Source organism: Electrophorus electricus, chromosome 1 (genome assembly GCF_041902795.1).
Source record: "Electrophorus electricus isolate QZ-2024a chromosome 1, ASM4190279v1, whole genome shotgun sequence".
Classification (NCBI taxonomy): domain Eukaryota; kingdom Metazoa; phylum Chordata; class Actinopteri; order Gymnotiformes; family Gymnotidae; genus Electrophorus; species Electrophorus electricus.
Genome location: NC_137497.1, coordinates 24913721 through 24936848, shown reverse-complemented (window position 1 = coordinate 24936848; position 23128 = coordinate 24913721). Strand labels below are relative to the sequence as shown.

Here is a 23128-nt window from a genome sequence, read left to right as displayed (position 1 = left end):
GATGTGTAGCGTGTATGTGTGAGAAAGAAGTGTAGTGTGTGTAAGAGTGTGTGAGAGAGATGTGTGCAAGAGAAAGATACAGGTGTATTTTGTGGGTGTGAGAGAGAGAGTGTGTGTGAGAGAGGTATATTATGTGTGTGTGTGAGAGGCTGTGTGTGTGTGTGTGTGTGTGTGTGTGTGTGTGAGACAGGTGTAGAGTGCATGTTTGTGTGTGAAAGACATAAAATGTGTGTGTGTGTGTGTGTCACAGAGATGTACTGTGTTTGTGTGTGTGAGAGAGGTGTGTTCGTGTGTGTGTATGACAGAGAGACAGGTGTAGTGTGTGTAAGAGAAAGATGTGTACTGTATGTGTGAGAGAAGTGTAGTGTGTATGAGAGAGAGGTGTCTGAGTGTGTGCATACATTTGTGTAAGAGACTTGTAGAGTGTGTGTGTGTGTGTGTGACAGAGCTCTACTGTGTGTGTAAGAGTGTGTGAGAGAAAGAGAGGTGGTGTGTGTGTTCGTGTGTGTGTGTGAGAGAGAGAGAGAGAGAGAGACAGGTATGTGTGTATGTGAGAGACGTGTAGAGTGCATGTTTGTGTGTGTGAGAGAGAGAGCTGGATTGTGTATGTGTTTGTGTGAAAAGTGTATTGTGTGTGTTACAGAGAGATGTACTGTGTGTGAGTGAGTGGTGTGAGTGAGAGGTATAGAGTGTATGACAGAGGTGTGTAGCGTGTATATGTGAGAAAGAAGTGTAGTGTGTGAGATGTGTGTGTGTGAGAAAGATACAGGTGTATTTTGTGGTATTGTGTGTGTGTGTGTGTGTGTGTGTGTGTGTGTGAGAGAAAGGTGTTTTGCGTGTGTGTGAGTGCGAGAGCGAGAGAAAGGTGTTTTGCGTGTTTGTTTGTGTGTGAGAGAGAGAGAGAGAGAGAGAGAGAGAGAGAGAGACACACACACAAGGGTATAGTGTCTGTGTGTGTGTATTTTATACTCAGCAGGCATTTGTGTATTATGATGTTCACCAGTTGTGTGTTTCCCTGCAGACTCGGGTGTTCCTCCAGGACACAGGAGGCTATTCTAGCTCACACACACACACTGAGGAGTTATAATAAACCCCAAACCCTGCATAGAGGGGCTCAGTGAATGTGGAGTGGAGTGTGTGTAAGTGTGTGAGTGTGTGTGCGTGAGAGGAGACGCTGTAGAAGGACAGAGTGCCGGCGGGCCAGTCCAGATACACTCCTACTCTGTTGGAGCTGGAGGGGGCAGAGATGGCAGTTCTCTTATTATTGTGCCAGACAGAGTATCTGTTATCAGAGCAGCTCAGCTTCCAGGACTTTAGATTCCATCCAAACATACAGTCACCACTGCGTCCTTTCCTCCTGATTCCTTTATATGTCACCGATATACCAGCCCCTCCCCCACTCCACTCAACCTCCCAGTAACAGCGTCCAGTCAGACTCTCTCTACACAGAACCTGATACCAGTCATCAAATCTCTCTGGATGATCAGGATACGACTGCTGCTCCTCCACACATGTCACTTTTCTGTTCCCCTCAGACAGAGAGAGACGTGTGTGTGCTGTGTTTGGGTCCAGTGTGACATCACATGCATCTGCACACAAGAAGACACATTAGAGGAGAGATCGGAAAGTGTGTGTGTGTGTGTGTGTGTGTGTGTGTGTGTGTGTGTGTGTGTGTGTGTGTGTGTGTGTGTGTGTGTGTGTGTGTGTGTGTGTGTGTGTGTGTGTGTGTGTGTGTGTGTGTTACATTTTCTTAGTCGTGGTTTGATTCTGATCTCCCCTGCGTGCTCCACCCTAAAGAAACACACACAGATAATAGTTCTCTCTCTCACAAATAATTCTGTCGCTCTTTCTCTCACTCCCACAGATAATAGTTCTGTCTCTCTCTCGCACAGATAGTTCTGTCTCTCGCTCGCACAGATAGTTCTGTCTCTCTCGCTCGCACAGATAGTTCTGTCTCTCTCGCTCGCACAGATAGTTCTGTCTCTCTCGCTCGCACAGATAGTTCTGTCTCTCTCGCTCGCACAGATAGTTCTGTCTCTCTCTCTCGCTCGCACAGATAGTTCTGTCTCTCTCGCTCGCTCGCACAGATAGTTCTGTCTCTCTCGCTCTCTCGCACAGATAGTTCTCTCTCTCTCGCTCTCTCGCACAGATAGTTCTCTCTCTCTCGCACAGATAGTTCTCTCTCTCTCGCTCTCTCGCACAGATAGTTCTCTCTCTCTCGCTCTCTCGCACAGATAGTTCTCTCTCTCTCGCTCTCTCGCACAGATAGTTCTCTCTCTCGCTCTCTCGCACAGATAGTTCTCTCTCTCTCGCTCTCTCGCACAGATAGTTCTCTCTCTCTCGCTCTCTCGCACAGATAGTTCTCTCTCTCTCGCTCTCTCGCACAGATAGTTCTCTCTCTCTCGCTCTCTCGCACAGATAGTTCTCTCTCTCTCGCTCTCTCGCACAGATAGTTCTCTCTCTCTCACACACGCACAGATAGTTCTCTCTCTCTCACACGCACAGATAATTCTGTCGCTCTTTCACTCGCACAGATAATAGTTCTGTCTCTCTCTCTCTCTCTCTCTCTCTCTTTCACACAGATAATATTTCTGTCTCTCTCTCGGTCTCACACAGATAATAGTTCTCTCTCTCACACACACAGATAATTCTGTCGCTCTTTCACTCGCACAGATAATAGTTCTGTCTCTCTCTCTCTCTCTTTCACACGGATAATATTTCTGTCTCTCTCTCTCTCTCTCTTTCACACGGATAATATTTCTGTCTCTCTCTCTCGGTCTCACACGGATAATATTTCTGTCTCTCTCTCTCGGTCTCACACGGATAATATTTCTGTCTCTCTCTCTCGGTCTCACACGGATAATAGTTCTCTCTCACACACACACAGATAATAGTTCTCTCTCTCACACACACAGATAATAGTTCTCTCTCTCACACACACAGATAATAGTTCTCTCTCTCTGTCTCTCTCTGTTATCAGTTCTCTCTCTGTCTCACAGATAATAGTTCTCTCCCTCTCTCACACACACACACACACACACACACACAGTTATTAGTTCTCTCTCTCTCACACACAGATAATAGTTCTCTCTCTCTCTCTCTCTCTGTCTCATACAGATAATAGTTCTGTCTCTCTCTCTCACACACAGATAATAGTTCTCTCTCTCTCTCTCTCTCTCTCTCTCTCTCTCTGTCTCACACAGATAATAGTTCTGTCTCTCTCTCTCTCACACACAGATAATAGTTCTGTCTCTCTCTCTCGGTCTCACACAACAGTTGTCTCTCTCTCTCTCTCTCTGTCCCACACACAGATAATAGTTCTCTCTCTCTCACACACAGATAACAGTTCTGTCTCTCTCTCTCGCTCTCTCTCGCTCTCTCACACAGATAATAGTTCTGTCGCTTTCTCTCTCTCTCTCTCGCACACACAGATAATAGTTCTGTCTCTCTCTCACACACACACACATAATAGTTCTCTCTCTCTCGGTCTCACACACAGAAGTTCTGACACACAGACAGGTAATAGTTCTCGCTCTCTCTCTCTCTCTCTCTCTCTCTCTCTCTGTGCACTGAGGACACTGTCAGCACTGACATCCACATGTCTCTTACACATCTGGAGGACATGGACAGTTATGTTCCAGTGCTGTTCACTGATTACAGCTCAGCAGTCAAGTCACCCCAACCAAACTGACTGAAACACTCCTCACCAATGAACTCACACCCTCCTTCTGTAAATGGGGGCTGAACTTTCTAACAGACAGAATCAGTCAGTCAGAACTGGCAATGTACATCCAGCACAAGGACTGAGAAGACTGGGACCCCCCAGGACTGTGTGGCCGCCCAGTATAACACCAGCATCATCAAACTGGTTTGACTGATCACTGGATGAGACAGCATACAGGAGGGAGGTGACAGACATGGTGACATGGTGTCATGACAACAATCTCTCCCTGAATGCAGACAAGACCAAGAAGATGATTGTTGACCCAAGGAGGAAGGAGAAGCTGCAGCACACAGCACTACAGACAGAAGAGATGGAGGTGGACTCCTTCACCTTCCTGGAGTTCACATCAGTGAGGACCTCACCTGGACCTACAAGACACACCACATCAGTGAGGACCTCACCTGGACCTACAACACACACCACATCATAAAGAAATCCCAACAGTATCTGCTGTGTCCTCTGTTTATGTACGATACACAGCATGACCTGCAGGTTAACACTCTCCTGACATCAGAACTCTGAAAATGTTCAGCTCTTGTTCAGTTTTATTGACAACAGGAGGAAAGGTGAAACTGAATCACATGAAAGACAAATTACCAACAAGCTAGCCACAACACGTACCGATATACACAAAACACAATGCAGCAAACTTCACAAAGAATAACATTATCCACCAAATAATGATCTGTGATTACAAATAACAATACAATAAACTACACCCAACCACAATGTTTTCAAAAGGTATGAGATGTACGCAGACAACTGCATTAGCACGGCTATAATATCTACAATAACTAGAACTCTTGGGAGTTGTATTCTCTCACTCTACGATCGCTACACACATGAACCGATGCGCTGCTACTGACACCCTGTGGTTCTTAAATGAATTACAACTAACCTCAAAAAATGGAACAGAGTTTATAAACTCCTGACAGAACAGTATCTGTACTTCCTGAGGAGGCTGAGGAAATGTAGTATGTCAACTAAAACTCAGCAGTTCCTACAGGAGAACGATAGAGAGCGAACTCACCAGCCACCACAGTATGATATGGGAACGGCACTACTCAGGAATGGAAGACTCAGTTTTCAGTATTTTCTCATTCTCACTCTTTCAGAAACACACACATACACATAAGCACACACAAACAAACCCGCATACGCATGCACACACTAACGTTCCATACCTGAGAGTGTCCAGTCTGCAGTGGGGATCCTCCAGTCTAACAGAGAGCAGCTTCATTCCTGACTCTCCTGGGTGGTTGTACGTCAGGTCCAGTTCTTTCAGGTGGGAGGGGTTTGACCTTAGAGCTGAAGCCAGAGAAGAACAGCCTTCCTCTGTGACCAAACAACCAGACAGTCTGCAGAAAGGAGGGAAACAGGTAGAGAGAGACAGAGAGTGAGATGCACTTCCAGACCACCCTGCATGGGGCAGCTAGAGAAGCTGGTAACTAGTTGGAGGATCCTCCACTCTCATCTCCAAGATGGCGTCCTCCATGGCAGACGGCTTTATTCACTCTTCTCCAGATCGCTGCTGTCTGTGTTTATTTTAGCTCTTATTTTTATTCAGCCTTTCAGAACTCTGAAGTGTTTCACAAGTGTTTTCCTCAAGATTACAGATAGCTAGACTGCAAGAAGATACAACAGACATTACAATATACCCTACAGTAGATACAACAGCTATCACAATATACCCTACAGCAGATACAACAGACATTACAATATACTCTACAGTAGATACAACAAATATTACAATATATCCTACAGTAAATACAACAGATATCACAATGTACTCTACAGTAGATACAATATTACAATATACCCTACAGTAGATACAACAGATATCACAACATACTCCATAGTATATAGTATAGTGGAATTATTTTGTCATTATGGGAATATCTCTGAGAAATAGATATCCAAAATCAGCATATTGTAAATGAGTACATGAATTCCCCTAATGGTAGTATGACTTTAATATGGGATTATTAAACTTCCGCATGCTGTCTGGACAGCAGAGTCCCTCGCAGTCTTCAAACACAGACTGAAGGTCCATCTGTTTGTGGAATATTTAAATGACCACTGATCCTGCTCCTATGTTGACTAACTGAAACTCTAGTACTTATTGTAGGGTGTTGTTTATTACTCTGATGTTGACTGCTCCTATGTTGACTAACTCTAGTACTTGTTTATTACTGATGTTGACTGCTCCTATGTTGACTAACTCTAGTACTTATTGTTTACTACTCTGACTGCTCCTATGTTGACTAACTCTAGTACTTGTTTATTACTCTGATGTTGACTGCTCCTGTGTTGACTAACTCTAGTACTTATTGTTTACTACTCTGATATTGACTGCTCCTATGTTGACTAACTCTAGTACTTATTGTTTATTGCACTGATTGTCTGTTATAGAGCTTAAATGTATTTTGTACTTCTAGACATTAGCATTGATCCCTGTATTTCAACAGTATTCTAGTTCATTGGTATCTTGCACTCTAACCTACTTTACTGGCTAGGATCTGTTCTATGAGGAAATGAAAAAGCACTTTTCTAAGTCGCTCTAGATAAGAGCATCTACCAAATGCTGTAAAAGTAAATATAAATGTACTCTTATGTGGTCATGGAAATGTCTTGGCTTTATGGGACATAGAGAAATAGATATCCAAAATCAACCTGAATGAAAGGAGTACATGAATTCACCCAAAGGTATTATTATTTTAATAGGAGTTTATGAAAAATAGTAGAGTGAAATTTGTCCAAACTTACTCTGCTGATACTCTGCAAATTCAGTCTATACAAAATGAGTGCATTATTTCGCCTAAATGTAGTTTGACTTTAATATGGATTTATGAAGACATTGTACAGTGAGTGTCCAAACTTACTCTGCTAATAGTCAAGGGGTTCTACTCACATGTGGTAGTGGAACTGTTTTTGCATTTTGTTAAAATTCAGAAAAATATGTAAAACTTCAATATAGATTTATTAATGATCTGGTGATGGCCAAGGGCCACCATTTAATTGGCAGTGCAATATTTCAGCCCTGGAGTTCCCCTGCCCTGCACATTTGCCACATTTCACTAGTGATGAACCCTGTTTCAGCTGGCAGTCAAGATCTATAATAACCTTCTGAGAAACATTATGTAGAAAAAGCATTTTCCACAATGCTTATTAAGCTGTGTAAATATATTACCAATTGTGTTTAATCTAATTATGCAATTAAACTAGTTCAATCAAGTAAACTGTATTTTGTACTTTTAAATGTAGTAAACGTGCATGTCCATCAAAGCTCTTAAAAATACGCAAGTCTGTTTCTTTGCTTAGGATGAGTTAGATTGCGCTGAGCAGCGAAATACCGTAAAATCACGCATATAGGCGCATTGAATTTAAAGCGCGAATGACTTGACTGTGAATCGCTAAAGCGCGATAGCGTGATCGCGGTTGTAACCTAGTGACCACCTGTAGCCTAGTAACCACCTGTAACCTAGCTACAAGGTTTAAATGTCTTTAAACTGATGTAGGGGACATGACTGATTAATACACAGCTGTACTTCATGAACACCAGATGTTATAAATCACATCCCCGTCAAATCTCCCGTCACACCCTCACCCTCCTCCCTCCTGCTCTCAACTTTAACTTGATTGTTGCAAAGACAAGAAGTCCAATCTTGCTTATTGACGGTTTGGTCAAATTGTTGAGACTGTTAGCTGGTTAGAAATCTGTGCTGAACAGTAAACAACTAAAGAAATCAACATAGCTAAACTTTCTTTGCTAACATTAGCTAGTTAGCTGTTATCCATGAATGACGATCAGAGATTGAGTGAAAAACTCTTACAGGCTTTGTCTGTCTGTCTTAGTCCATCTACTTTTACTTTTTGTCTGTCCCTTTCTGGTATTTTCCTTTTCTCTTGAAAATCACCATAGTAGCAAATACCCTCCAATTCCAGTTTGAGATTTTCTGTCATTTTCATGATCCACTACAGTTCACTTCACCTCAGTAAGTTAAAACAGCTCCTCTGATGCTATTGGCCACTGTAATGACATCATTCAATATTCTGACGCCCCGGCCGTCCTACCACATATGTGATTGGATAAAATTACTGTCACTCAAATTGAGAACCTTGTCACTCATATTCCTGTTACTGCTGGACACAAGTACTTCTTGGATATTCATGTTATTACTACCTTTATTTTTTTTTCAAATGGTACAATTTAAAAAATTTGTGGAGTGTTTTTATTGTACCTTTTGACATTTTTTAATACGTCAACTTAGACCTCCTAAAAACACAAGGGCAACAATCACAAGGTTATTACTGTATTTCTAGACCAAACTGTTTTCTGCTGTTTTGTGTGCTCCCAGTTTTAGTTGAGAAAAATATTATGAACATTATCTTCACTACATATAATGGTGTTACACTGTTTCTGACCATTCTGGTGCCCTACACACACCCAAACACACCCTGCTGCTACCACACTACAGTTACAGTGAAACTACAAACACTCCATAACTGCAGCCTGATTAGATTTAATAGACAGACTGAACACAGGCATGCTAATAGAACACAGATTTGTACCTTCAGTTTCCAGAGTTGGCTCTGTCCTAGAACAACTCCCCCAGGTCATTTGTGCCAGTGTTGGGTAGTGTAGTCTATTGTGTGGCTGTGTGTATCAACATAATATATCTTGGGTGTAGATTACTGTACAATCACTGAGTGGATTTGAACTTGTTACATCTAATACTGTATTCTTTACCCTCTTCTGGTTTATGTTTAATGAAGACAGGTTTGGGGTGGAGCATGTGTTGGGTTTGGTTTTTATTCTGGCTTATACTCCCCATAGAGACAGATGGCATGTTTGTAGATCTCTATTACTTTTTTGTAATAGTGGTTTGTGCTCAGAATAAAGTGTCTGTTGTGGTCTCTCCCGCTACACTGGTACATAACAGATGTATAAAGGTTGGTATCTCTCTCTAATCATCTGCAGCTGAAATAACCAGCAACTGAAGATGGCTGCCTCCAACATTCCAAACACTACAAGATAAAACTGATGATTTTCTTCATAATTTGTGAACCCTAAAGACAGCCATGTTACTATATTGTGTGGGATGTAGCTTGGACACATATTAATGTGTAACATATTAAAACTGTAGCATAACCATTGTGTTAGAGTGTTGCTATGAACAATGCATTAAATAAGAGGTTTACACATTTTTTCCTTTTTTTTTTTTTAACAGAACAGTGCCTTGACTCTCCCACTATTTGTATTTTATATATTTTCCCTGCAAAACACCTTCACTCTTGTTTCTGAACTTCTGAGCCCTCCAGACATCTTGTGGTTTTAAGTATTTTCTGTGGTCAGTGTTTGTTCTCCTGTATGGAGGAAGCACAAAGACAAGGAGCACAGCAAGGGGTCCAGTGAGGAACACATTCCATCAGTGGGGGTCACACACAGATAATAGTTCTCTCTCTCACACACACACAAATAGATCTGTCTGTCTGTCTCTTCTCTCTATTTCACACACACACACACACACAAACTCACAGATAATAGTTCTGTCTCACACTTACAAATAATAGATCTGTCTCTCTCTCTGTCTCTCTCTCTATTTCTCTCTCATACACACAAACACACACACACACAGATGATAGTTGTGTTTCTCTCTCTCTCTCTCTCTCTCTCTCACACACACACATACAAATAATAGTTCTCTCGCTCTCACGCACACACACAGATAAAAGTTCTCTCTCCCTCTCTCTCACACACACACACACACACACACACACACACACACACACACACACACACACACACACACACAAATAATAGTTCTGTCTCTCCCTCACACACACACACGTTTCAATCGAGGTGAAGCATTATAAACAGTAAATGAAACATACTTGTGTCAATCTGTGTAATAAATAAGATTTCAAACAGTAGTCATATTGGCCCTGAACTAAACAGTGTGAGGTCTGGTTTACTGTGTATATACAGTAGTCATATTGGCCGTGAACTAAACAGTGTGAGGTCTGGTTTACTGTGTATATACAGTAATCATATTGGCCGTGAACTAAACAGTGTGAGGTCTGGTTTACTGTGTATAAACAGTAGTCATATTGGTCCTGAACTAAACAGTGTAAGGTCTGATTTACTGGCTGGGAAATAATTTTAGCACCAAATGTCCAGTTGAGGCTTGAAGAACATATTTACTGGGGGGACAGATGGGACCAGTGAACATCTTGTGGTGAAACACTAAAATGGCCTTACAGCACAGTGGAATTTCAGGGTACACAAGTTAATACAGTGGTAAAACCACTATTATAGTGTGTAATAAACTACATACTGTTTAATTCCTTATCAGATTATGACATTCACATGAGGTCAGGCAGGAAATCATTAATTAACCCATAAGATTACAATTTGAATGAATCATCACCAGTAAATCAAGGGTGTGGGTTACATAAACATAAATATGTTTAAAGGTTTCATTTCTGTACAGCACTTAATATTTTATATCACTTACAAGTATCTTCCATTCTTTGATTCATCCCCTCGAAAAAGGTTGTATTTCAAGATTCCAAAAATTCTGTGTGTGGTTATAATTCTACATTTAGTTATAATTCTACAAGTGGTTATAATTCTGTGTGTGGTTATATTTCTACGTGTAGTTATATTGCTACATTTGGTTATAATTCTACATGTGATTATAATTCTACCTGTGGTTATATTTCTCAGTGTATCTGAATTATGTAGTATCAAATGATGAATTATGGGTGCAGAAATGTCTGATCTAAAGTTCTGAGGTAATACAAAACACCACACATGCTATGCACCACACACACACACACACACACACACACACACACACACACACACACACACACACACACACACACACACACACACACTTCACTCCTTCTCTCCTCCTAATCTCCTGATTACTGATTACTGTGTCTTGTGTGTCTTTCTTTCTCTCTTGTAATTAAGTCCACAGGTTCACTCGTCCAGTGCTGAACATTGTTTCTCACTACTGTGTTCAGATGTCCTGAGTTTACTGTCAGCTGTCTGCTCACTTTCTCTCTCTGCTGACTCGGCGTCTTCTACCATCACTGTTCTATTTTAGTTTGATGACTCTGGCTTGATGAAAAAATTAGCAGCCAACATTCACTCCTAAGTCAAGCTAATATGACGTTAGTGTGAGGTATCTAGGTGTGGTAACCAACAATATACTGTAACTTGGCAAGCTTAAGGTTTCTAATATTAGCCGGCTACATGTTTCATAAAAACACCCGTGGAGAGAGATCACAGGTTTATCTTAAGGAATAACCAATAAACTTTTCAGTTCTATTGAATGAATATTAACTTGTCGCGTTCTTTCCTCCAGCATGGCTGTCAGTTCAGCTCATCTCAACATGTGTTGAACACATGGTGTAAATCATAATGAGAACAGGATCTCCCACCCATAAACGCAAGGGAATCGTGTGTGATTGTAAAAGTGTCCTGTAATGTGTCAAGAACCTCAATGGTTCAGCTTTAAATGTTTTAATTAAGATTTTAAGGGCTTTTATTTGCAAAGAGATTAGAATGACTGATGTTTACAGTGTTTCCATACATAAACTACATAAAGTCACTCAGTGAAAATCTTACATTAGAACACTTCATTTTACAACACAGCTGTTGGAGTTTCTGAATATATTCATCCTGTAAGACATTTTGCAAAATTTCTGCTCTCAGGTGACCAAAAGTGCAGCTTGTGGACAAAATGCCAAAGCGCCTAGTTGAAGCAGCATTTTAAAAAATACACCTGTACATGTGGACAAGGACTCATCTGTATCTCCTCTTTACAATGTTAAATTTCTCTTCTAGACTTGAATATCTGTTCATGCATCACAAATGTAACTCTTTGTCTCCCCAGTGTGGTCATTTAATGAAATGCAGTGAGGTTTCAACAGAAAATTATATTTAGAAATATTTAAAGAAGAGAAATTTATAATATAATAAAAAGTGTAAATTTCCTTGCATTGCCTTGCCTGGCAATGTTTCTTTAATACTGTACTATAAGGGAGTTGACACTGACCTTTTGAAAATGACTCTTTATTTACATTCAAAAATAGTCACAGAAACTCACCTGAGAATCTCCAGTTTACAGTGTGAATTCTTCAGTCCAGCACAGAGCTGCTCCACTCCTGAATTCTGCAGGTCATTATTATTTATCACCAGCTCTCTCAGTGAGTTTTCTGTTTGTAGAACTGATGTGAGAGATTTGCAAGACTCTTCATTGAGACCACAGCCAGATAGTCTGTAAAAGAGTAAATACAGTAAATAATGTAGTTCAGCCAGAGGATGATGAATTAAAAGATCTGAACTGAAGATCTGATGGTTGGTTCATAAGTCAATGAATGGCAGTTACCATAATCAGAGTCCAAATATCAAAATATCCCACCCCTAACACCATAATAGGAAACAGAACAACATAGATCTCATTCAATGTTTCCCAAATACAAACACACTAATATACAAATAGAAAATATTGTTGGAAGACATACAGAGTAGTGATTATGGAGGAATATACACTGCAGTATTGATTATGGAGGAATAAACAATGCAGTAATGATTATGGAGGAAAAAACACTGCAGTATTGATTATGTTGGAATGAACATTGCAGTAGTGATTATGGAGGAATAAACACCACAGTACTGATTATGGTGGAAGAATCACTGTAGTGTTTATCATGGAGAAATAAATACTGCAATAGTGTTTATGGAATAATGAACACTGCAGTATTGATTATGTTGGCATGAACACCACAGTAGTGATTTTAGAGGAATAAATCACTGTAGTATTTATTATGGAGGAATAAACACTGCAATGGTGATTATTGGAGGAATGAACATTGCAGTAGTGATTATGGAGGAATAAACACCACAGCATTGATTATGGTGGAATAATCACTGTAGTATTTGAGAAATAAACACCGCAGTAGTGATTATGGAATAATGAACACTGCAGTATTGCTTATGGAGGAATGAACATTGCAGTAGTGAATATTAGTGTATGAACACTGCAGTAGTAATGATGGTGGGATGAACACTGCAGTATTGATTATGGAGGAATGGACAGAATGCAGAGAGCAGAATCTTTTACTAGTGTTTACATTCCTGTGCTCACACTGAGTCACTGATCATGAAACATTCTCCTCTGCCTTTGCTTTTCCCAGTGAGGTCCTGAGTTCTGTCTATGTGGTGCACCGAGAATCCTGGAGGCTTAATAGCTGAGTCAGGGACCCCATCAGTCAGTCAGGTGTGTGTGAGGCAGACCCCATCAGTCAGTCAGGTGTGTATGAGGCAGACCCCATCAGTCAGTCAGTTCTGCCTCTCTCTCTCACACACACACACACACACACACACACACACACACACACACACACACACACACACACACACACACACACACACACACACACACACACACACACACACACACTCACACAAACACACAGATAATAGCTCTGTCTCTTTCACACACACAAATAATACATCTGTCTGTCTCTCTCTTGTGGTGACACACTAACATGGCCTTACAGCACAGAGGAATTTCAGGGTACACAAGTTAATACAGTGGTAAACCCACTATTATAGTGTATAATAAACTATATACTGTTTAATTCCTTATCAGATTATGACATTCACATGAGGTCAGTCAATGAGTCATTAATTAACCCATCAGATTACAATTTGAATAAATCTTCACCAATAAATCAAGGGTGTGGGTTACATAAACATAAATATTATTACCTGAGAAAGGTTTCATTTCTGTCCAGCACTTAATATTTTATATCACTTACAAGTATCTTCAGTTCTTTGATTCATCCCCTCGAAAAAGGTTGTATTTCAAGATTCCAAAAATTCTAATTGTGGTTATAATTCTATGTGTGGTTATATTTCTACATGTAGTTATATTGCTACATTTGGTTATAATTCTACATGTGATTATAATTCTATGTGTGGTCATATTTCTATGTGTGGTTATAATTCTCAGTGTATCTGAATTATGTAGTATCAAATGATGAACTATGCGTGCAGAAATGTCTGACACACAATATCGTTACTTCACACAACTAATTTATTCACTAAAATCAGCCATTTACATTAACACAAAAAAACAACTAAACAAGTCAGCAGACCTGTGGGGCTACAGTGAGAGTGGACACAGCTGACACTACAGCAGAGCTGTGGGGCTACAGTGAGAGTGGACACAGCTGACACTACAGCAGACCTGTGGGGCTACAGTGAGAGTGGACACAGCTGACACTACAGCGGACCTGTGGGGCTACAGTGAGAGTGGACACAGCTGACACTACAGCAGACCCGTGGGCTACAGTGAGGGTGGACACAGCTGGCTCCTCTGTCTCTGTCTGCTGTGTCCACTCTCTTCCATGTCCTCCTCCTGGACACTTTCACCATCAAGTTCTTCTGTCTTTTCTCTCTCCTGCTGTCTTCTTACTAAAGAAGGTTGCCATGGCAATAGCATTACTCTTTCTCTTCATCCTGGTTGTTTTCTGTCTCTCTGTACTAACTGTAAACGAACAAGCAGGAGTATTTTATATTCTAGCCAGTTCCTTAGATTTAAGGAAGCTAACATTAACCTCATTAGCTTTTTTACAGAACATCAGGGACCCAGCATGCCACACACACACACACACACACACACACACACACACACACACACACACACACACACACACACACACACACACACACACACACACACACACCTCATTCCATCTCTCCTCCTAATCTCCTGATTATTGATTACTGTGCCAGCTACATGTTTCATAAAAAGACCTGTGGAGAGAGATCACAGATTTATTTTAAGGAATAACCAATAAACCTTTCAGGTCTATTGAATAAATATTAACTAGTTGTGTTCTTTCCTCCAGCACGGCTGTCAGTTCAGCTCATCTCAACATGTCTTGAACACACGGTGTAAATCATAATGAGAACAGGGTCTCCCACTCAAAAAAAACCACAAGCGAATCATGTGTGATTGTAAAAGTGTCCTGTAATGTGTCTAGAACCTCAATGGTTCAGCTTTAAATGTTTTAATTAAGACTTTAAGGGCTTTTATTTGCAGAGAGATTAGAATGACTGATGTTTACAGTGTTTCCATACATAAACTAGATAAAATCACTCATTGAAAATCTTACATTAAAAAACTTCATTTTACAACACTGTTGTTGGAATTTCTGAATATATTCATCCTGTAAGACATTTTGCAAAATTTCTGTGCTCAGGTGACCAAAGATGCAGCTTGTGGACAAAATGCCAAAGCGCCTAGTTGAAGCAGCATTGTAATAAATACACCTGTACATGTGGACAAGGACTCATCTGGGTCTTCTCTTTACAATGTTATATTTCTCTTATAGACTTGAAAATCTGCTCATGCATCACAGATGTAACTCTTTGTCTCCACAGTGTGGTCATTTAATGAAATGCAGCGAGGTTTCAACAGAAAATTATATTTAGAAATATTTAAAGAAGAGAACTTTATAATATAAAGTGTAAATTTCCATGCATTGCCTTGCCTGGCAATGTTTGTTTAATACTGTACTATAATGGAGTTGACACTGACCTTTTTAAAATGGCTCTTTATTTACATTCAAAAATAGTCACAGAAACTCACCTGAGAATCTCCAGTTTACAGTGTGAACTCTTCAGTCCAGCACAGAGCTGCTCCACTCCTGAATTCTGCAGGTCATTATTATTTATCTTCAGCTCTCTCAGTGAGTTTTTTGTTTGTAGAACTGATGTGAGAGATTTGCAAGACTCTTCATTGAGACCACAGCCAGATAGTCTGTAAAAGAGTAAATACAGTAAATAATGTAGTTCAGTCAGAGGATGATGAATTAAAAGATCTGAACTGCTAAAAAAAAATGTAAAGAAGAGATTGGAAGGTCTGGAACACACTGATACATTTTCAACCTTTTAATTTTACAAACACAGTAACATTTCAACACTACTGTGTCTTCATCAAAGACAAAATGGACAAAAACATGACAAATAACATTCATTAGCAACCTAAGACAGGTGACCAAATAATGGATGGTTAGTGCTCACACTATGAGTAACTGATCATGAAACATTCTCCTCTGCCTTTGCTTTACCCAGTGAGGTGCTGAGTTCTGTCTTTGTGGTGCACCGAGAATCCCGGAGGCTCAATAGCTGAGTCAGGGACCCCATCAGTCAGTCAGGTGTGTGTGTGACTCAGACCCCATCAGTCAGTCAGGTGTGTGTGTGACTCAGACCCCATCAGTCAGTCAGGTGTGTGTGTGATTCAGACACAATCGGCAGTTAAGTGTGTATGAGGCAACTATTTCATGTCTGCTGTTGAGATGAAATGTGTTCTTGGAGTTTGTCCTTCATGGACTGTATGTGTGCAGTAAAATACTGGGGAGAAGAGGACCATTCACATGTTGTTTCACTTGGATCAGAACTTCGACTCACTTCTCACTTCTCTCCACTACAGCAGACCTGTGGGGATACAGTGAGAGTGGACACAGCTGACACTACAGCAGAGCTGTGGGGCTACAGAGGGAGTGGACACAGCTGACACTACAGCAGACCTGTGGGGCTACAGTGAGAGTTGACACAGCTGACACTACAGCAGAGCTGTGGAGCTACAGTGAGAGTGGACACAGCTGACACTACAGCAGACCTGTGGGGCTACAGTGAGAGTGGACACAGCTGACACTACAGCGGACCTGTGGGGCTACAGTGAGAGTGGACACAGCTGACACTACAGCAGACCCGTGGGCTACAGTGAGAGTGGACACAGCCGATACTACAGCAGACCTGTGGGGCTACAGTGAGAGTGGACACAGCTGACACTACAGCAGACCTGTGGGGCTACAGTGAGAGTGGACACAGCTGGCTCCTCTGTCTCTGTCTGCTGTGTCCACTCTCTTCCATGTCCTCCTCCTGGACACTTTCACCATCAAGTTCTTCTGTCTTTTCTCTCTCCTACTGTCTTCTTACTAAAGAAGGTTGCCATGGCAATAGCATTACTCTTTCTCTTCATCCTGGTTGTTTTCTGTCTCTCTATACTAAATGTAAATGAACAAGCAGGAGTATTTTATATTCTAGCCAGTTCCTTAGATTTAAGGAAGCTAACATTAGCCTCATTAGCTTTTATACAGTACATCAGGGACCCAGCATGACACACACACACACACACACACACACACACACACACACACACACACACACACACACACACACACACACACTTCACTCCTTCTCTCCTCCTAATCTCCTGATTACTGATTACTGTGTCTTGTTTGTCTTTCTTTCTCTCTTGTAATTAAGTCCACAGGTTCACTTGTCCAGTGCTGAACATTGTTCCTCACTGCTGTGTTCAGATGTCCTGAGTTTACTGTCAGCTGTCTGCTCAGTTTCTCTCTCTGCTGACTCGGCGTCTTCTACCATCACTGTTCTATTTTTGTTTGATGTCTCTGGCTTGATGATAAAATTAGCATCCAACATTCACTCCTAAGTCAAGCTAATATGACGTTAGCGTGAGGTATCTAGGTGTGATAACCAACAATATACTCTAAATTGGCAAGCTTAAGGTTACTAATATTAGCCAGCTACATGTTTCATAAAAACACCTGTGGAGAGAGATCACAGGTTTATTTTAAGGAATAACCAATAAACTTTTCAGTTCTATTGAATGAATATTAACTTGTTGTGTTCTTTCCTCCAGCATGGCTGTCAGTTCAGCTCACCTCAACATGTATTGAACACACGGTGTAGATCATAATGAGAACAGGGTCTCCCACCCAAAAACACAAGGGAATCGTGTGATTGTAAAAGTGTCCTGTAATGTGTCCAGAACCTCAATGGTTCAGCTTTAAATGTTTTCATTAAGACTTTAAGGGCTTTTATTTGCAGAGAGATTAGAATGACTGATGTTTACAGTGTTTCCATACATAAACTAGATAAAATCACTCAGTGAAAATCCTACATTAGAACACTTCATTTTACAACACTGTTGTTGGAGTTTCTGAATATATTCATCCTGTAAGACATTTTGCAAAATTTCTGTGCTCAGGTGACCAAAGATGCAGCTTGTGCACAAAATACCAAAGTGCCTAGTTGAAGCAGCATTGTAATAAATACACCTGTACATGTGGACAAGGACTCATCTGGGTCTTCTCTTTACAATGTTATAGTTCTCTTATAGACTTGAAAATCTGCTCATGCATCACAGATGTAACTCTTTGTCTCCACAGTGTGGTCATTTAATGAAATGCAGTGAGGTTTCCACAGAAAACTATATTTAGAAATATTTAAAGAAAATAACTTTATGATATAAAAGTGTAAATTTCCTTGCATTGCCTTGCCTGGCAATGTTTGTTTAATACTGTACTATAAGGGAGTTGACAATGACCTTTTTAAAATGGCTCTTTATTTACATTCAAAAATAGTCACAGAAACTCACCTGAGAATCTCCAGTTTACAGTGTGAACTCTTCAGTCCAGCACAGAGCTGCTCCATTCCTGAATTCTGCAGGTCATTATTATTCATCTCCAGCTCTCTCAGTGAGTTTTCTGTTTGTAGAACTGATGTGAGAGATTTGCAAGACTCTTCATTGAGACCACAGCCAGATAGTCTGTAAAAGAGTAAATACAGTAAATAATGTAGTTCAGTCAGAGGATGATGAATTAAAAGATCTGAACTGCTAATAAAAATGTAAAGAAGAGCTTGAAAGGTCTGGAACACACTGATACATTTTCAGATTTTTAATTTTACAAACACAGCAACATTTCAACATTACCGTGTCTTCATCAAAGACAAAATGGACAAAGACATGACAAATAATATTCATTAGCAACCTAAGACAGATGACCAAATAATGGATGGTTGATTCATAAGTCAGTGAATGGCAGTTACCATAATCAGAGTCCAAATATCAAAATATCCCACCCCTAACACCATAACAGAAAACAGAACAACACAGATCTCATTCAATGTTTCACAAATACAAATACACTAATATACAAACACAAAATATTATTGGAAGACATGCAGAGTAGTGATTATGGAGGAATAAACATTGCAGTATTGATTATGGAGGAATAAACACCGCAGTAGTGATTATGGAGAAATAAACACTGCAGTAGTGATTATGGAGGAATGAACACTGCATTATTGATTGGACAGAATGCAGACAACATAATCTTTTACTAGTGTTTATATTCCTGTGCTCACACTATGAGTCACTGATCATGAAACATTCTCCTCTGCCTTTGCTTTTCCCAGTGATGTCGTGAGTTCTGTCTGTGTGGTGCACCGAGAATCCTGGAGGCTCAATAGCTGAGTCAGGGACCCCATCAGTCAGTCAGGTGTGTGTGACTCAGACCCCATCAGTCAGTCAGGTGTGTGTGACTCAGACCCCATCAGTAAGTCAGGTGTGTGTGTGACTCAGACCCAATCAGTCAGTTAAGTGTGTGTGAGGCAACTATCTCATGTCTGCTGTTGACATGAAATGTGTTCCTGGAGTTTGTCCTTCATGGACTGTATGTGTGCAGTAAAATACTGGGGAGAAGAGGACCATTCACATGTTGTTTCAGTTGGATCAGAACTTCGACTCACTTCTCACATCTCTCCACTACAGCAGACCTGTGGGGCTACAGTGAGAGTGGACACAGCTGACACTACAGCAGACCTGTGGGGCTACAGTGAGAGTGGACACAGCTGACACTACAGCAGAGCTGTGGGGCTACAGTGAGAGTGGACACAGCTGACACTACAGCAGACCTGTGGGGCTACAGTGAGAGTGGACACAGCTGACACTACAGCAGACCTGTGGGGCTACAGTGAGAGTGGACACAGCTGACACTACAGCAGAGCTGTGGGGCTACAGTGAGAGTGGACACAGCTGACACTACAGCAGACCTGTGGGGCTACAGTGAGAGTGGACAGAGCTGACACTACAGCAGACCTGTGGGGCTACAGTGAGAGTGGACACAGCTGACACTACAGCAGAGCTGTGGGGCTACAGTGAGAGTGGACACAGCTGACACTACAGCAGAGCTGTGGGGCTACAGTGAGAGTGGACACAGCCGACACTACAGCAGACCTGTGGGGCTACAGTGAGAGTGGACACAGCCGACACTACAGCAGAGCTGTGGGGCTACAGTGAGAGTGGACACAGCCGACACTACAGCAGAGCTGTGGGGCTACAGTGAGAGTGGACACAGCTGACACTACAGCAGACCTGTGGGGCTACAGTGAGAGTGGACACAGCTGACACTACAGCAGACCTGTGGTGCTACAGTGAGAGTGGACACAGCTGACACTACAGCAGAGCTGTGGGGCTACAGTGAGAGTGGACACAGCTGGCTCCTCTGTCTCTGTCTCCTGTGTCCACTCTCTTCCATGTCCTCCTCCTGGACACTTTCACCATCAAGTTCTTCTGTCTTTTCTCTCTCCTACTGTCTTCTTACTAAAGAAGGTTGCCATGGCAATAGCATTACTCTTTCTCTGCATCCTGGTTGTTTTCTGTCTCTCTATACTAACTGTAAATGTACAAGCAGGAGTATTTTATATTCTAGCCAGTTCCTTAGATTTAAGGAAGCTAACATTAACCTCATTAGCTTTTTTACAGAACATCAGGGACCCAGCATGACACACACACACACACACACACACACACACACACACACACACACACACACACACACTTCACTCCTTCTCTCCTCCTAATCTCCTGATTACTGATTACTGTGTCTTGTTTGTCTTTCTTTCTCTCTTGTAATTAAGTCCACAGGTTCACTCGTCCAGTGCTGAACATTGTTCCTCACTACTGTGTTCAGATGTTCTGAGTTTACTGTCAGCTGTCTGCTCAGTTTCTCTCTCTGCTGACTCCACGTCTTCTACCATCACTGTTCTATTTTTGTTTGATGTCTCTGGCTTGATGATAAAATTAGCAGCCAACATTTACTCCTAAGTCAAGCTAATATGACGTTAGCGTGAGGTATCTAGGTGTAGTAACCAACAATATATTGTAACTTGGCAAGCTTAAGGTTACTAATATAAGCCGGCTACATGATTCATAAAAACACCAGTGGAGAGAGATCACAGGTTTATCTTAAGGAATAACCAATAAACCTTTCAGGTCTATTGAATGAATATTAACTTGTTGCGTTCTTTCCTCCAGCACGGCTGTCAGTTCAGTTCATCTCAACATGTGTTGAACACACGGTGTAAATCATAATGAGAACAGGGTCTCCCTCCCAAAAACACAAGGGAATCATGTGATTGTAAAAGAGTCCTGTAATGTGTCCAGAACCTCAATAGTTCAGCTTTAAATGTTTTAATTAAGATTTTAAGGGTTGTATTTGCAGAGAGACTGATGTTTACAGTGTTTCCATACATAAACTAGATAAAATCACTCAGTGAAAATCCTATATTAGAACACTTCATTTTACCACACTGTTGTTGGGAGTTTCTAAATATATTCATCCTGTAAGACATTTTGCAAAATGTCTGCGCTCAGGTGACCAAAATTGCAGCTTGTGGACAAAATGCCAAAGCGCCTAGTTGAAGCAGCATTGTAATAAATACACCTGTACATGTGGACAAGGACTCATCTGTGTCTTGTCTTTACAATGTTATATTTCTCTTATAGACTTGAAAATCTGCTCATGCATCACAGATGTAACTCTTTGTCTCCACAGTGTGGTCATTTAATGAAATGCAGCGAGGTTTCAACAGAAAACTATATTTAGAAATATTTAAAGATGAGAACTTGATAATATAAAAGTGTAAATTTCCTTGCATTGCCTTGCCTGGCAATGTTTGTTTAATACTGTACTATAATGGAGTTGACACTGAGCTTTTTTAAAATGGCACTTTATTTACATTCAAAAATAGTCACAGAAACTCACCTGAGAATCTCCAGTTTACAGTGTGAACTCTTCAGTCCAGCACAGAGCTGCTCCACTCCTGAATTCTGCAGGTCATTATTATTCATCTCCAGCTCTCTCAGTGAGTTTTCTGTTTGAAGAACTGATGTGAGAGATTTGCAAGACTCTTCATTGAGACCACAGCCAGATAGTCTGTAAAAGAGTAAATACAGTAAATAATGTAGTTCAGTCAGAGGATGATTAATTAAAAGATCTGAACTGCTAATAAAAATGTAAAGAAAAGCTTGAAAGGTCTGGAACACACTGATACATTTTCAGATTTTTAATTTTACAAACACAGCAACATTTCAACACTACCGTGTCTTCATCAAAGACAAAATGGACAAAGACATGACAAATAACATTCATTAGCAACCTAAGACAGGTGACCAAATAATGGATGGTTGGTTCATAAGTCAGTGAATGGCAGTTACCATAATCAGAGTCCAAATATCAAAATATCCCACCCCTAACACCATAACAGGAAACAGAACAACCCAGATCTCATTCAATGTTTCACAGATACAAATACACTAATATACAAACAGAAAATATTGTTGGAAGACATGCAGAGTAGTGATTATGGAGGAATAAACAATGCAGTATTGATTATGTTGGAATGAACATTGCAGTAGTGATTATGGAGGGCTAAAGACCACTGTATTGATAATTGTGGAATAATCACTGTAGTATTTATTATAGAGAAATAAACACTGCAGTAGTGACTATGGAGTAATGAACACTGTAGTATTGATTATGGAGGAATGAACACTGCAGTAGTGAATATTAGTGTATGAACACTGCAGTAGTAATGATGTTGGGATGAACACTGCATTAGTGATTATGGAGGAATGGACAGAATGCAGAGAGCAGAATCTTTTACTAGTGTTTACATTCCTGTGCTCACACTATGAGTCACTGATCATGAAACATTCTCCTCTGTCTTTGCTTTACCCAGTGAGGTCCTGAGTTCTGTCTTTGTGGTGCACCGAGAATCCCGGAGGCTTAATAGCTGAGTCAGGGACCCCATCAGTCAGTCAGGTATGTGTGACTCAGAACCCATCAGTCAGTCAGGTGTGTGTGTGACTCAGACACAATCGGGCAGTTAAGTGTGTGTGAGGCAACTATCTCATGTCTGCTGTTGACATGAAATGTGTCCCTGGAGTTTGTCCTTCATGGACTTTATGTGTGCTGTAAAATACTGGGGAGAAGAGGACAGTTCACATGTTGTTTCAGTTGGATCAGAACTTCGACTCACAATATCACTACTTCACACAACTAATTTATTCACTAAAATCAACCATTTACATTAACACACACAAAAAAAAACAACTAAAAAAGTCAGCAGGCCTTTGGGGCAACAGTGAGAGTGGACACAGCTGACATTACAGCAGATCTTTGGAGCTACAGTGAGATTCTTTCAGTGGAGTTCTTTCCTCC

The 23128-nt window shown here is 40.9% G+C and overlaps 1 protein-coding gene across 1 annotated transcript in view; it reads right to left on the bottom strand.

The window, feature by feature from the left end:
• Positions 1 to 996: 996 nt before the first annotated feature.
• The window catches only part of LOC145659485 (NACHT, LRR and PYD domains-containing protein 12-like), a 48549-nt gene continuing 26417 nt past the window's right edge, over positions 997 to 23128 (bottom strand). Inside the window, 7 exon segments of the mRNA XM_081722261.1 lie at positions 997 to 1589; positions 1745 to 1791; positions 4909 to 5082; positions 11848 to 12018; positions 15403 to 15573; positions 18220 to 18390; positions 21671 to 21841. Coding sequence (XP_081578387.1) covers positions 997 to 1589; positions 1745 to 1791; positions 4909 to 5082; positions 11848 to 12018; positions 15403 to 15573; positions 18220 to 18390; positions 21671 to 21841 — 1498 coding nt within the window.